Genomic DNA, 15,618 nt, shown 5'->3' on the forward strand with positions numbered 1-15,618 from the left:
TACCTAACTTCCTCACCTCAATTTTCTCACCTGTAAATTGAGGTTAATAGGACTTACCTTCACGGGGTTGGTGCCCATCCTACAACATATAACAAAAAGTGCCTGACACTTACTAACCTTATTATCATTTTTATCACTAGCAATGATGTTTTTATTGTGTCTAGCAAAACACCAAATGTACCACTTAAATAAATTCCATCACTAGGGTTAAGCTTAAATTAGGATTAACCTACTTTCTCAGGCCAGAAATTAGCCGTCACTCAAGTTCACGAGGGTAATTAACACATCTACACAAACCTAAGCACCGAACCTGTGTGTGGAAACGCCTTCCGCGCATACTCCCTGATTTCACATCCGTACAAAAGGTAAAGCCGAACCTCTCTATGGTGCTTGACAGGTTACTTTATAGACAAGACCCCAGTGGGAATCTAACTGTACTTGAATTAACTTAGAAAACCACACAATCAGCAGTAGGACATATATTTAGGAAACACTTTTTAAAAACCCATGTGTGCCCCTGGCCCGTGCGGCTCAGTTGATTGGACCTCCACCCATGCACTGAAAGGTTGCCTGTTCCATTCCCGGTCAGGGCCCATGGCCAGGTTTCCTATCACTTCGATGTTTCTCTCTCTCTTCCCCTCTCCCTTTCTCTCTCTAAAAAAAAATCAATAGAAAATCTTTTTCAAAAAAAACTATGTGCAATCGCCCACTCCAGATGCAGGTCTATATTGCTATAGCCTCCCGTCGCATGAGGCTGCAGGAATTAGAAAGGGGGGGGGGGGAGAGGAGACACCCTCGTATTACCTGGGTATTTGAGGTGGAAGCAAATGTCTTCACAGAAATCTTCTTGGCACCAGAGTCAGGCGAAGCCGCTCGCCCGCGGTTCTGTAACATCAGCGTAGCCGTGGCTGTTTTGATTTCCTCCTCCTTCTTCTGTGCTGGGAGGGAGGATGCACGCGCCGTGGTGCTTTCCTGACCGCCTTTGCTTTCCAGAACTTTCCCATCTCTGCTCTGCTGGGGAGGCCTGGGGTGGGCCCCCTGCAGCGTGGCGGAGGCGTGCCCCGAGCTCTGCTTCCCGCGGAGCTCCAGGGCCTGCGGCCGCTGCGGACACACCTGCGAGGGGCGCAGGAGGTGCTCGCTGGACTTGCCCAAGTTCCTGCTGAACTCGGTGAGGTACTCCGGGTTCCCCTGCAGGCCAAAGGGGAAGGCGCTGTCCACGCTGCGGGACCGCTTCCTGTCTTCTGGGTGGATTCTGTTTCGCCTCCCGGACCGGCCCCTTCTCTGCAGCCCAGGTTTTTGGTCAAATTTTTCAATTAACTGGTCCACGCCAGGCATCGATCCTGTGTCGATATCCCGCCCCGTTCCCGGCAAGAAGGGGATATACCTCCTGTTCTCGTGCCGATTCACATTGTCCGCGTGGAGGGCACACTCCTGGTCGTCCAGTAGGAAGCGGTACAAGGAGCTGGCCGAGGTGGGCGTGGTGGACGTGGAGGAGGATCTCCGGGAGCGAGCTCCATCCAGGACGGCGCCCGCCGAATCTTGGCGCCGGAAGGGAAGCACGTCGGGCCTGGTTTTCTTGGCTTCGGAGTGGGGGTGCGGGCCCAGGGCGGGTAGGGGCCTCCCACCGGGGGAGAGGGCCTCCTCCGCCGGCCCCTGCTTGGCGCAGCTCTGCACATTCACGCACACCGAGGTCTGCTTCTTGGGGTCCTCGATGACCACCGAGCTGCATAAGCGAATGGCCGTCACGTTGGACTTGGCCAGCTCGTCCAGAGGAGGGCTGGCGGGCTGGGAACGACTAGGTTTGGAGAAGTAAGTCCAACCCTTCTTGCTGTTGGGTCCTTCTTCTGGGAGGGTTTTTAGCCAGTGGCCCTGAGGAGGCGGCTGGTGATGGTGTAAGTTCAACTCGTTCTTCTCAGGGTCGTAGGGCTGCAAAAGCTCCGGATGCTTCTGAAAGTTCAGCACCTGGGGTGGCGTCCCGGGCCCCTCTTTGCATTCTGGAGCTCCATGCTTGCCCTCAAAGAGGGAGGGTTGCTTTGGGGGTCTCCCTGAGCTGGGTGGGGCATACGGGTTTTCTGGAAAGGGCAGGTCATCGGCGCCGTCCTCCTCTAGCCCAGCCCCGTTGCTGGGATGCACAGGCAGGTCATTTATCCCTGGAGGCGGAAAGGATGGCCCGTTCTCAGAAAAAGATGTGCCTGGCAGGCAGCGCTCTGTGTTGTTCAGGACTATGTAGGGGTGGCCATCGATTCCCTGTACCCGAATGCTGACCCCGTAGGAGCCTGCCTTAGGGTGCTGGGAACTCCTCAACTTTTTGGTTTCATCGCTTGCGAGTCTCAGGTGGACGCCGTATTCCTGCTGCACGTGTTGGTATTCACCAAAGTACAGCTCCATGGTTCACTGCTCCCGCTACCAGGGAAAGACGGGGTAAAAGAGGACATTACGTTAGAATTAATGGAGATTATGTGGGGAAACCTCAAAGTTCAAAGAAAACAGAACACCTGAAACAGCAAGGAAACTTTCAGAACCAAATGCTTGTCCAAGCAGGCCTTTCTGGATGCCCCTGGGCTCACGTGACCATGGTGTTTGTCACACAGGGCTTAAGCCCTGGCCTCCGGGTGGATGCCTTGGTGTAATGATCTGAAGCCTTTGGCATAACTTCATGATTCTGTTTCTAGATGACCGGCTGTTCTGGTTGCTTCATTTTTTCCCCCCTTAACTGGTTTCCTCACACTTCATGCTATTTAATTTTAACCAGTAGGGATATTCCAGTTACCAGCATGTGAAAACAAGGTATTTTTCCATGAACTTAATTGATAGTGTTCTGATGCTCACCACTTTTCTTTCTTCCTATATTATTAGTTTTCTGTCAAAACAACCCTTTCCACCTTTTCAATGTATAATCCTGCTTTGAAATCTTTATCACTATGTATTTGGATATATTGTTTGAAACATTTGAAACTTTAAGGAATCAGTTGTTTGTGAGTCCAACAGTGAGAGTAAATGATTAAAAACAATTTCAATTCTTTTTTTCTTACTAAAAAAGATCGAGTAGCATATTGATCTGGAAAATGTCATAAAAAAACTGAAGACTCAAGAGCTCTTTATTTTGGAATGGGATCTAATGCCAAGAACCACTGCCTTCACCTATCTGGTATGTGGCCACCCTTTTGACAGAGGCTGCATCCCGATCACCAGCGTGCCATACCCAGAGGTTCTCACGTGAAATTCATTTCCCTCGCACTGAAAAATCCAACAGCAAAGGAGATGCCAGAAGAGCGGTAGGAACTGGTCTCAGGTCAAGGCTGTCTCATTTCTTTCAATGTCACTAGTCTCTGAGTCTCTTTATATACTGGAGTCAATCTCATAGCATAGTTACCAAGAAAATTGCCTATTTGATCCACATTTTCAAAGTTATTTGCACAGAGTTTTGCAAAGTATAAATCATTTCATCTCTATATCTATGTCTCATGATGTAGTTTTGTTTACTTGTGCTTTCTCCACCTATTTCTTGATTATGCAGGTAAATATACTGTATATGTCTACATAACTTTTAAATTATTGTTTTCCCTAAAGAACTAGCTCTTAGATTTAGCCTTTTTTTTTTTTCATTTTCTAATTTATTGAGTTCCACTTTGAGCGTCATTTCTTTCTGCTTTCCTTTATTTTGTTGTTTTGTTCCCAATTTATTGATTTGCATGCTTCATTTGTTTCTTTTCATTCTTTAATGACATTCCATAAATTGTGATATGTGAGAGTGTCAGGAATTTTGTTGGTTCCTACTAACAAAGAGACCCAAAATAGCGACTTAAGAGTTTGGATTTCCCCCCCCCCCCCAAGAGGTAGGAAGTCCAGGGCTGGAATGAATGGATCCCTGGGTATTTTGGAGGTACACCTTTTTTATCTTTCCGCTCACCTACCTTTAGTATGTATTGACACCTTCTGATTATAAAATGACCAATCCAGTATCACATATGCCAAAGGCTTATTAGACAGCTCAGTCAACCTTCATTTTAAGCTCTGCTGGAAGCCCCGCCCATCTATAATCCCTTGCATCTTATTGGTGAGAACTTAATCATATAACCACCCCCTCCCCGCAAGCTCCACTGACTAAAAGGAGGCCTGTGAATAGGGTTTTAGCTGGTCAGTGACATGCTCAACAAAATCAATATTCTGTTAGTAAGAATAGAGAAAAGAATGGACATTGGCAAAGCAGCTTTCCACCAGAGTCATGTTTCTATTATTATTTTCTAGATGGTTTCAATTTGTGGTTTTGATTTCTTCTTTGACATAAGAGTTGTTTTTGAGAAAGTTTTTTCATATCCAGCATGTTTCTTATTGTGTTGTTTTGGCTTGGAGGGTCTTTATTTCTATATGTTGTGCATTTCCACTTGCACTGTGGTCAGAAAATAAAGTCCATTATTTATTTCTTTTAAAATGTATTAAACTGCACTGGCCAGCGTGGCTCAGTGGTTAGAGTGTTGACCCCCGGCCCTGGTTGGGGCACATGTGGGAGGCAACCAATGGATGTGTCTCTAATATCTATGTTTATCTCTCTCTCCCCATCCCCCTTCCTTCCCCTCTCTTTAAAATCAATAGAAAAAGTATCCTCGGGTAAGGATTAACAAAAAAAAAATGTTATTAAAGTTTCCTTTGTAGGCACACATATGGGTAATTTTTGTCATGTCTAATGGGTGCTGGGTATAGTCTCAATTTTAAGGAATGGCATTCAAACTATATCCATTAATACAACCTTACCAATTATTTAATTTAGCTATGGCACATCCTTACTTATTATGTCTTTCTGATTTGTCTTGGGTCCTCCTGGCTACATGTGTCTCCTACTAGCATGATGCTGTCCATTTTGCTTGGCGATTATCCTTTTAAATGTAAAACATATTAGACATCATCACCTATTTTACAGATATGAATGACTTTGAGAGGTACCTTCACCTGCAAAATTTATCATTATCTCACAGATTCCAATTGTTTCATTATGTCTACTTTCATTTTCATCAGTTATCAGTTACATTTTAAAATAATTTTATTTTGTGATCACAGCAAAATGAAATATAATGAAAACCTTTACTCTCCACTTCCCCCCATCCCAACCACATTCTCCAGAGGAAACTAATTGCACATGATAGCTGTTTCTTCTAGTCCATGTTGCTACGTACTGTGCCTCTTTCTTAATTTACCAGTTTTACATGCGGTAAATAATACAACATACATATGAATTTCTCATTCTGCTAGCTTCCCAATAATAAAACAAAAAGCCAGCTCTTTATAATATCATGACTACATAAACATTGTTCACCAGAGAGCCACATTGGAGACTTTATCATCTTTTCTTTCTTATAAAACTTTAACTTTTCTAGACTTAATAAGTCATTGCTATTTTTACTTGTCTTATTTTATGTCTGTCTATCCTTAGATCCTTTCATCAGCTGCATCACAACTGTTAGATACTTACTAGTCTTCAGTTCTATGAAATGCTCTTGTATTATTTCTATGATGATGTTCAGAGAACCATTTATTTTGTTTTTATCTTTGCATGTAATATATTAGTCATTAGATTGAATTTCTACTTTTTGCATTTCTATCTCATCTACTTTTCAACTCCAATTTTTGTTCTACTTTTGGAGAAATATATATTCAACTGTGTTTTCTTTAATTCAAGTATTTAATGTTATTTCCACTATCACTAATTCTCTTTCATGAGTACTATTCTCATTTAGACATTAAATCGCTTCTCTCTTTCTGCTATAACCCTTTTCAAAACACACATTTTCTCTGCTGTCTGCACCATCTCCATTTCTACAAAGTTTCTCTTTTCTGGTTTGTTTTGGTCCATGTCTTTCGTGTTGAGGCCTCCCTACTATGACTCTGATCCTTAGCCGCTGGTCCTATTTAAGAACAAGTACTAAAAGCAGATCGGAGGCTCTATATGCATGGAGGAGTTGTGCGTGATGAGCTTCAAGTAATGTAAGAAAAAGGTGCCAAGCTGTTCACTGAGGGGCCCATACATTTCAGTATCTGGGGCATTTTTTTCCAGAACTGTTTGATTTGCCAAGAACAGACGCTTCCCATCCCTTGTTCGGGGTACACTGGCTGCTGGCGTAATGGAACAGGGCATGAGACAAGCATAGAGGTCCCAGCTCTCCGTCCCCCGCTTTCAGTCACTCACACTGCCTTCCAAAATTATTCCAGTTCAGTTTCTCCAGAGAACAGACCTCCAGTCTGCTCTGGGGTGGGAGGGGGTGGGGAAGGTGGAAGCCAGACATCTAGGGTGGAGAGGAGGCGCCGCTCCAGTTCTGCTGTCTCTTAAGTTCCTGAGTGTTGGCCCCTCCCGCTGCCTTCTCCAGTAGCTGGTGCCTTCCCTTCGCAGCCTCTCAGCGGTTCCGCAGGCCAACTCCCCCATCTCTCCACTGCGGCCCTGTAGGCTGAGGCATCCATCACTCCGCTGGTCAACCACCACTCCTCCATAGGCCTCGGAGCTCTCCTCTGCTAAGTCTGCACTGCCGTTCTTTGTCTTTGTGGGTTTAGCTTTTATCCCTTTACTACCTTTTGGGTGGGATATTTGAAAAGGAGAGAGCTAACGTTTAGCTTGACGAGGCCAATCATATGTATGACACACTTCCATACGAGAGCAAGAGCAGCGAGGGTGCCTTGGACGGACGAAGCAATGCATGACGGACCCAACAAGGGACTGGGGTGTCCCGAGCCCGTTTCCCAGCCACGTGGGCATGTTTCATTCTGGGTCTCCAGAAGTGTTTGCATTCATCAAAGTTTACCCAAAAAAAATGTTCTTTAACAGAAGAGTGTCTATACAAACAAGTGTATTCCCTGTGATGACTTTTTTTAATGATATTTACTAAATGAGGTCATTTTACTCACCAATAATCTCCTCTTACGGTGGGGCTGACTTTTCTATGAAAAGATTTCTTCTAATGTTTATTAATAAAATTCTTTTCTAGGGTTTTATAGTCCCTTTCATTAGCTGCTGCTACTACAGTCAACACTAATTACATTTCAATCTTTGAATAAGGCCAGTGTGGCTTACTGCAATCTTAGCTCCCTATTAGCAAATTAATCCGCATGTTTGAGTTTCATGAAATGTCCACAGTTTACATTTCCTTGACAACAAACCTCAATCCAGCATTTTCACAGTATGACATTTCTCAGCTGGGGACTGGTGTCTTAAGCAAACGTGGATTTCCTGCCCAATCACAGTGTAAACACTGCGCTAATGAATGAAGGTAAGGACAGCTGTTCTCCGTTTTCAGACACAGGGTCACCTCACCAGCTCACACTCCCCAGACACACTTGGAAACCCAACCAAGGGCTTACATAATTTGGCATTACATGCTGACCCATTGCCAGGATGTAACACTGTGGCACTTGGCAAATAAAAGTGGTGTTTTGGGGTGGAAATAATGCTTTTGGAAAAGACCGCTAAATGAAGATAATTGCTTTAGTTAGTGAGATCAATGAGTGTGTTTGTGAGAAAGAACAAAGAGCTTAGCTCTTGGATAGAAACACAGCCTCTCTGTGGGCATCGCTCATTATCAGCTGAGCACGGAGATTAGTCACAATGTTGGGCTACTCATCCACTCTCGTTCTCAGTGGCACCTCCAAGACCTGGAAGCATGTTCCCCAGCAATTCCAGAGGCCCTCATGGCTACTACGGATACGCGCCCAGGCAAGTGGAAACCATTCCGCCATGGCTTGCTCTCCCTCCTGAGGACAACAGTTCCCAACTGCCAGGCAGGCTGGCTCCGGCACCAGCAAGGCACCTGGCACAGGGGAGGGTCTCCACGTATGTTGGCTTGGAATGAATAGTTCTAGTTTATCACACACGTCGTTTAAAAGAGCATCTAAGCAGAAATGGGGAGCTAATGAGCCTCAGTGCAGCCTTGAGCTTAATTCCAGGAAATAAGAAGGGAGCCATCAACCAAGAATTAATTTCCCCAGAGTGGGATTCGCTGACTGTCTCGGTCAGAGAGGAGTCCCTGCAGGTCAGATGATACACACAAGTTAACACCTCTAGAGTGAGCAAATCATTCACTCTTAAGGGGCTTGCTTGTAGGACTGGTAGAAAGACATGAATTTTGTATGGGAATATCCACATTAGAGCCTCAACCAGTCAGATACACAGTGATGGGAGGAAACTAAAATTTGGGTGGTGAGCTCACAATGGAATATACAGATGATGTACTATAGAATTGTACTCTTGAAACTTCTTATCAAACAATGTCACCCAGTAAATTTAATTTAGAAAAAGAACCTCAACTAAATAAAAGTAAAAAATCAGACTGTGGAAAGGTTAGCAAAATGCTTACCGGTTTTTTAATGTATTCCTAAAATACAGAAAGACACAGCCTTACCTAAATGAAGCCTTATTTCCCTCCTTCCTTGCTTCCTTCCTCCTTTTCTTTCTTTCTTTCTTTTTCTTTCTTTCTTTCTTTCTTTCTTTCTTTCTTTCTTTCTTTCTTTCTTTTCTTTCTTCCTTTCTTTCTTTCTTTCTTTCTTTCTTTCTTTCTCCTTCCTTTCTTCTTCCTTCTTCCTAAGTATCTACTTATCTACCTACCTATCAGCTCTACAATGCAAACTGATCAAACTTTTAAAAGGAAATGTCTTCACACACACAGTCAAGCCTTCAGAACTTCCTGGGAAACAATTTCAAAAATAAACATTAAGGTTTGAAAATGACGGCAAAGTTGCTGTCTCCTTTACACAGTTCTGGATGGTTTGACTCTCTTTAAATGAGTATAATGACCACAATTTTGGGGGGGAAATGTTAATATTGAGTGCTGCCACTTCCCCCCAACCCCACTCGTACAAAAAGGAGGATGGCAAAGAGAAAAGGAGGGTCTACAGAAAGGTTCCTTCCACACTGGGGTTGGAAACCATGGAGAATCAACCAAGGGTGTGAAGATCGGGGTCAGGCATCCTGGAGCCACCACCTCACCTCTGGAAGTGCACCCCCTCCCATCCCCATAGGGTCTCCCACCACATCTGTCTCTGTTTTGCTGGTTTTGATTCCACTCCTTTTTGTTTTTACTGGTGTTACTATATTCCCAACTTTAATTTTAAAATTCAGTGACTGATATTTTATATTCCACATGGTCTCTGAAAAAGTACAGAATTCAGGTCCACAAAAATGTTTAGAAAATGTGATCCATCCTTTTTCACCTGTTCCCCTGAAATCACTTCTGAAAGTTCTCCCACCAGAACGCATTGCAGAGCTGAGACACAGAAGCCTGCAGTCCTGCAGACAAGTGATGGAGCACACAGCCAGGCGCAGGGACGAGAAACACGCCTGCCATTCGACTGGGGTCAAATCAGGCACATTATTTTTTAATTTCTCAGCATTTTCCTATCTCAAAAGTCAGATTATTAATGATAACTTCAAAAGGTACTTGGGAAAATTAAATCATATGTATATTTCGTCTGCTAAATAAAAAGCAGGAAATGATAAATGAAAAAGATTCAATGTGTTATTTATGGCCACAAGAAAGCTGACTTTGATCATAAAATGTTTTCAAATACTTCTGAGACAGAGGCAAAAAAAACACCCAGTGGTTAACCAAACAGCATTAACTATCAACATCCTGAAATAGCTTATTAACTAATTAAGAAACCAGAGGGTTAAGAGTCTAAAGTTAAAGTACAGTGCTGTGTCCAGCGGAAATTTAATAAATAATTGTTGACCAAATACATGAGTGTCTTTATGTTGCCAGGTACCCAGAAAGATATCTTAACCAGAGATAACAGACTCATGACATTTGTGCTATAATTTCCTCTATGGAGTCTAAGTCCTAAACATATCAATACAGGCTTATTTTATCACGACACTTTCTCCCTAAGCCCAACCTAGCTTCAGAATCTTCAACACGGCACCTTTGCATTCAGTCCCAATCCGTCAGTGTAGACACAAAATGAAACCTGTTTGCATCCCTGACATGCATCATGATACTCACCTAACCCTACCTGTGCTGAAGCCAAAATGGCCAGGAAAGTAAATTACGTCCTAAAACCAGTGGGGTCGTCTCAAACTTCTCAGTTTTGTCATTCATTGTGTTACAGTCCACTTTGAGCACTGTAAAACCCCTTCAAACTCAGGGCATATCTTATGCTCACGTTCTCACTATTGACATTAGCACAATTCTATCAGGCCACCAAGAGGAAGGGAACATTTTGTTGTTGTTAATCCTCACCCAAGGATATTTTTTCCATTGATTTTTAAAGAGAGTGGAAGGGAAGGAAGGAGGGGCGAGAGAAATATGAATGTGAGAGAGACACATCAATTGGTTGCCTCCTGCATGCGTTCCGATCGTGGCTGGGGATTGAACCTGCAACCCAGGTCCCTGCCCTTGACCAGGAATCTAACCTGCAACCCTTCGGTGCACAGGTCGATGCTCTAATCCCTGAGCAACATCCACCAGGGCATGGATGAGAACATTTTGCAGCTTACTGGTAAGAGAAGCTTCTGTCTTCACACTGTTTTTAATGACCACCCCTACTTTCAACTTTTTTCCCCCAGTAATAAAACGATCTCCCTTCAGGTGCAAAAATCCTGTTCTTTCTTCCAGGCTCACCTCCTCCAGCAGTCTCCGGCTTTGGCATTCCAGTACACAGTCAGCTCTACACAATCAGCTCTACACAGCATAGCATAGCTTTCCAGTTTTGTCCCAACAGCCACATTTTAAGTTTTTTCAACTGATTCTGAGTCAGACATGTACATTGTCCCTCCACGGTGCAACGAGTGGGTGCTTTCTCTATATCCCCAGGGCTGGTAGGATCCTCGCAGGCCCCTGCATGAGGGATCCCATTTGCTCCCCTTTACAGATGTGTGAACTCTGAGTGGTGTCAGTCTCCCCAAGGTTTCAGCAGGCTCGGGCAGCACCAGGAGTCAGAGGCAGAACTTCTGTCCCTAAGGCCCGAGTTCCTTCTTGAGCAGGGACCATGTTTTCATTTTTCTGCTTTCACAGTATCTGGTACCGTTAACCTGGTGTGTTCACTGGGAGGGCTGGGACCAAAACAGGTCACTGTCCCCACTGCACTGGCGAGCCAGCGAGGCAGCTCTGTCAGGTCTCGGCGGACTGTCACTCTGCAGGAAGCCTTCTTCCTCATCATGTTCCAGCACCCAGAAGTGTCCTGCACCCACAGGCGCTGAGTGAATGAATGAGTGAATGAATGAACTCATAAACTATGTTCTAGGCACATAGCTCACTGAATCCCCTTTTAAAATCTGAATTAAAGAAAGGTCAGTCCAGTCAAAGTGGCTCAGTGGTTGAGGAGGTCACTGTTCAATTCCCAGTCAGGGCATATGTTCAGGTTGTGGGCTCGATCCCCAGTGTGGGGCATGCAGAAGGCAGCTGATCAATGATTTTCTCTTGTCAATGATGTTTCTATCTCTCTCTCCCTCTCCCTTCCCTTTTGAAACCAATATACGTGTGTGTGTGTGTATGTGTGTGTGTGTGTGTGTGTGCGCGTGTGTGTGTGTGTGTGTGTTTCAAAAGAGTGACATCAGAGGAATGGCAGTGTGAGGGGATCCCCTATGTTTTAACAATTTGAACAGCTATAACTCAACAAAGAGTTTCCTGCTCAACACACAAGCAGGTCTTTGAGATCTGCACATTGAAACAACTGAAGCTGCAAAAAATTATTTGTTTGTGAAATCCCAAAATAAGAAAAAAATACATTATCTTAAATGAAAGTAAAAATCATGAATGAATATATGTGTGTGTGTGTGTGTGTGTGTGTGTTTTTTTTTTAAAGTCAAGGGTTTTCATAACAAATCTTCTCTGCCCACCCTCCAGTAGGAATATGGATCAGTGTTAGAACACTGGAACCTGACTGTCAGCATCATTGTGGTGTGTGTGTGTGTGTGTGTGTGTGTGTGTGTGTGCATGTTTAATTATTTACTTATGTATTTATTTATTTATTTTTAATCCTCACCCAAGGACATTTTTTCCATTGTGGCTTTTCTTCCCACCTCCAGCACCACGTTCACAAGATGTGTGTGCTCCAAAAGTAGAAAGCAGGCCCCGGGTTATCAGTCCTAAGGGGAGGAAAGGGACACTGTGGAATCCCAACAATGCCAGCGGTGCATTCCCGGCACCTCCTCAAAGAGGATTTCTGCAAAGTGAACGCCAAAGCTAAACATCCTCCTCTGGAGCATGTTATGCCTTCTGCAAAACATCTCTTCTTCGTCACTGAAAACAAGATCAAACCAGGGAAACCTGTCTGCTTTTGTCCTTATCAGGGAAAAGACGGCAGGAGTGAGGGTTATAAGCAAAGTTGGCCAAATCCAGAGCCGTTGGGCAGGCTCCGTGCTGGTGTGCAGCCTTCCCACCTCCCCGCAGACATCAATTCACAATCAACCAACTCTCAGAAATGTCTCAGCTCTTTGCATGACATCCAGAAAGACTGTGCTATAAATGACAGGCACCTGGAACCATCCACAGAAACCTACTGAAATCATACAGTGTAACTGTTAAAAAAAAAAAAAAAAAAGCAGAAAATAACGCTGTGGTGTCACTCCCCCCCCCAAAAGAAATTTTTAATCAAACCTCCTAAAATAGAAACCTAGCAGATTCCCACATGTGTAAATTCATGTCTGTTGTTCAGGACAGTTATTATCCCCAAAGTTGGATGACACCAGGGCCCTTATTCCCCACTTCAATCTTCCAACCCAGAATTCTGGGTGGACAGCAGGGGAAGGGGGACAATCCCAACCCCAAAGTCACACCAAACATGTTGCATCTTGTTGTTGCCAGGAGCTCAGGTAATTGAAAAAAGGACCATACTTTTAAATTATTCAAGCATTTCTTTTTTTTTTTTTAATTTTCACTTATTGATTTAAGATGTGAGAGAGAGAAACATCAATTTGTTGTTCCACCTAACCCATGCATTCATTGGTTGATTCATATATGTGCCCTGACTTGGGATCAAACCCACAACCTTGGTGTATCAGGACAACGCTCTAATGAACTGAGCTACCTGGCCAGGGCCAGATAATCCAAGCATTCCTGATATCCTAGGGTTCCTTTCTCCTTTCCTAAATCTCTACGACGCAACACCATCCTCACAGCTGCTCCTGTCTTCAGTCCAAGTCTTCCTGGTTTCACACTTACACATAGTTGGGCTCATTAGTATGAGAGCCCAAAATTATACTTGAAAGTTGCTATGTTCTGAACGTTTCAGTCCCCAAAATTCATAGCTCCCAAAGATAATAATATTAGGAGGTGGCCTTTGGGAGCTGTGCAGGTCATGAAGGTGGAGTCCTCAGGAATAGGATCAGTGCTCTTATACAAGAGACTGCACAGGGATAGTCTCTTTATTATATAGGATATATTTATTTTACACAGATTTCTCCAGTAAGAAAGTTTCATAATTCATGATGTTTTTCAATAATCAGAAGTTGAGTCAGTAATCAGAAAAAAAAGTTTCAGTTATGTAAACAAAAGTATTTCAGCCTTTTAGAGTTTTTCAATATATTCTTTTATATTCAAACTAGAGGCCCGATGCATGAAAATTCGTGCAAGAATGGGCCTTCCTTACCCTGGCTACCGGCACCACCTTCGCTCCAGCCGGAGCCACCTTTTTGCTCTGGCCCAGAGCCACCTTTCTGCCTTCCCATGCTGCCCAGAGGCCCGGAGCGGCTGGGGCGGTGCAGAACGCAAGTGTCCCACCCCACCTCCGGCCACTTGGCGCCTGCATATGCAAATTAACACACCATCTTTGTTGGGTTAATTTGCATACTCACTCCTGATTGACTGGTGGGCGTCACAAAGGTACAGTCAATTTGCATCTTACTCTTTTATTAGTGTAGACTAGTGTCCCAGTGCACAGATTTGTGCACATTGAAAGGAAATTAATTAGAAAAAATATTTTAATATCCCTATTTGCCCTTTCTCTATAACAGAAGTGTCAACCAAATTCACGATTGATAATGACAGATCAAAACACACACATGTGACTGGTGCCAGCGAGAGCTTTATATCTATATATATATTTATATATATATATATGTAAACTTGCTTAATTAGACCTGCTTTCTGATTTAGCTAAAATTTTTCCAGCCCAGTGAAGCACCCCAACATCTCTTTCAGGTAATTGTCAGCAACACAGCAGTAAATATCAATACGAAGCACATTATTGTTGTAGATCATGCAGGGAAAACAAAGGGTAAAATATTTAACTACAGCAGTGTTTGACTATATTCTGCGCAGTGAGAAAACCTGAAGTCATTTTCAAGGTCCACCACTTCTTACTTCTTTTCAGTCAGGTCAAGTTTCTAAGCTTTCTAAATCTCCATTTTCTGGCTAATCAAAAGAAAATAGGATTCCATCACGTTTCCTATCTATCTACTCTAGGACTTCTGTGAGGATCAAATGAGATGAGACACGGGAAAACGCTTCACAGACATTTGGTTAAAGTGTGAAATGTTTGCACCTGTCTATAAAGCAAGTCATGTTCCTGGGCTGAAGAAACTGCAAGGAGGCTAGTTGTCACTAGGGAGAGGAAGCCGGGCGTTGCTATGTGACATCATTACCCAGCGCCCACAGCCACCGTTTCCGGGCTGGGCTGGGCTGTGGGCCGCATTTTGCACCATGGAGTCTCGTCAGTGCCGGCTGCAATTTGGTGGTCTGTCACTCTGGGGTGGTGGCGGGGCCTGTGTCTCATGTGGGGGAAGCTGAGTGTTGCTTTGTGGGCGCCAGGTCTGCAGTGCTGTTTCTCTGTACTAGTAAATGACCAGTGCGCATCATGGCAGCTCCTGCATTGAGCGTCTGCCCACTGGTGGTCAGTGCATGTCATAGTGACCAGTTGGATGGTCGGACACTTAGCATATTAGCCTTTTAGTATGTAGATGAATACAGACATTTAAAAATTTTAGTGTCTTGAAAGCATACTAAACTGTAATAGCCCACTCAGAGCCTATACTCTCCTTATTTTGTTAGAAATAGCTTTTCACGAGCCCTTTGAGAAATTAAGACCTAGTCCTGGGTGTCCCTGTCCTCAGTTGTATCTTCAATACTGATTAATTGCTATTTTAGTTTTCACACAAGTTTGTATAATGTACAGGTGCCTTTAAAGAAAAAAATTTTCAAAGACCATTAGCATTCACTGAATGTACAAATATAAAGCTATTATAGTTTTATGGTACCATAAAGCCAAAACAAATCTGCACATTAAATGCAGATACAATTACAAAACCAATACAAATCAAATTCACAACACGAAGTTAACATACAGGATGTTACGTTTGCTGAACTAAGTCACCATACGCGATGTGAACAGGAAGACACCTACCGCTACAGTGCAGATCCTCATGAGTTCATCGCACCCAAATACCTTGTGCAATTTTCTGCAGCCTTTTTTATTCAAACAACTACAACACCTTCATGCGTGCAGTCTGCCCTAAAAATGCTGGGTCTTCACATGGTGTGATGGTCTCACTTATGTGTCCAATCCATCTCAGTTCTTCTCCAATAGTTCATGAAAATTAAAATACTGCAATATAACCTGAAACCCAAACCATTTAAACATGGCATTGGAAGTGAGTGGCAGTGACCAGCGGTCATCCAGCTCACTCGGGATATGCTGATACTAATG

General features: G+C 43.7%; 1 protein-coding gene across 1 annotated transcript in view; it reads right to left on the reverse strand.

Annotated features, from left to right (window-relative positions):
* The window catches only part of CGNL1 (cingulin like 1), a 149,607-nt gene that overhangs the window by 90,801 nt on the left and 43,188 nt on the right, over positions 1-15,618 (reverse strand). The window contains exon 2 of the mRNA XM_054716199.1: positions 805-2,394. Coding sequence (XP_054572174.1) covers positions 805-2,388 — 1,584 coding nt within the window. The 5' untranslated portion in view covers positions 2,389-2,394. The remainder of the gene's footprint in view (positions 1-804; positions 2,395-15,618) is intronic.

This window comes from Eptesicus fuscus, chromosome 5, assembly GCF_027574615.1.
Source record: "Eptesicus fuscus isolate TK198812 chromosome 5, DD_ASM_mEF_20220401, whole genome shotgun sequence".
In the NCBI taxonomy this organism is placed as follows: Eukaryota; Metazoa; Chordata; class Mammalia; order Chiroptera; family Vespertilionidae; genus Eptesicus; species Eptesicus fuscus.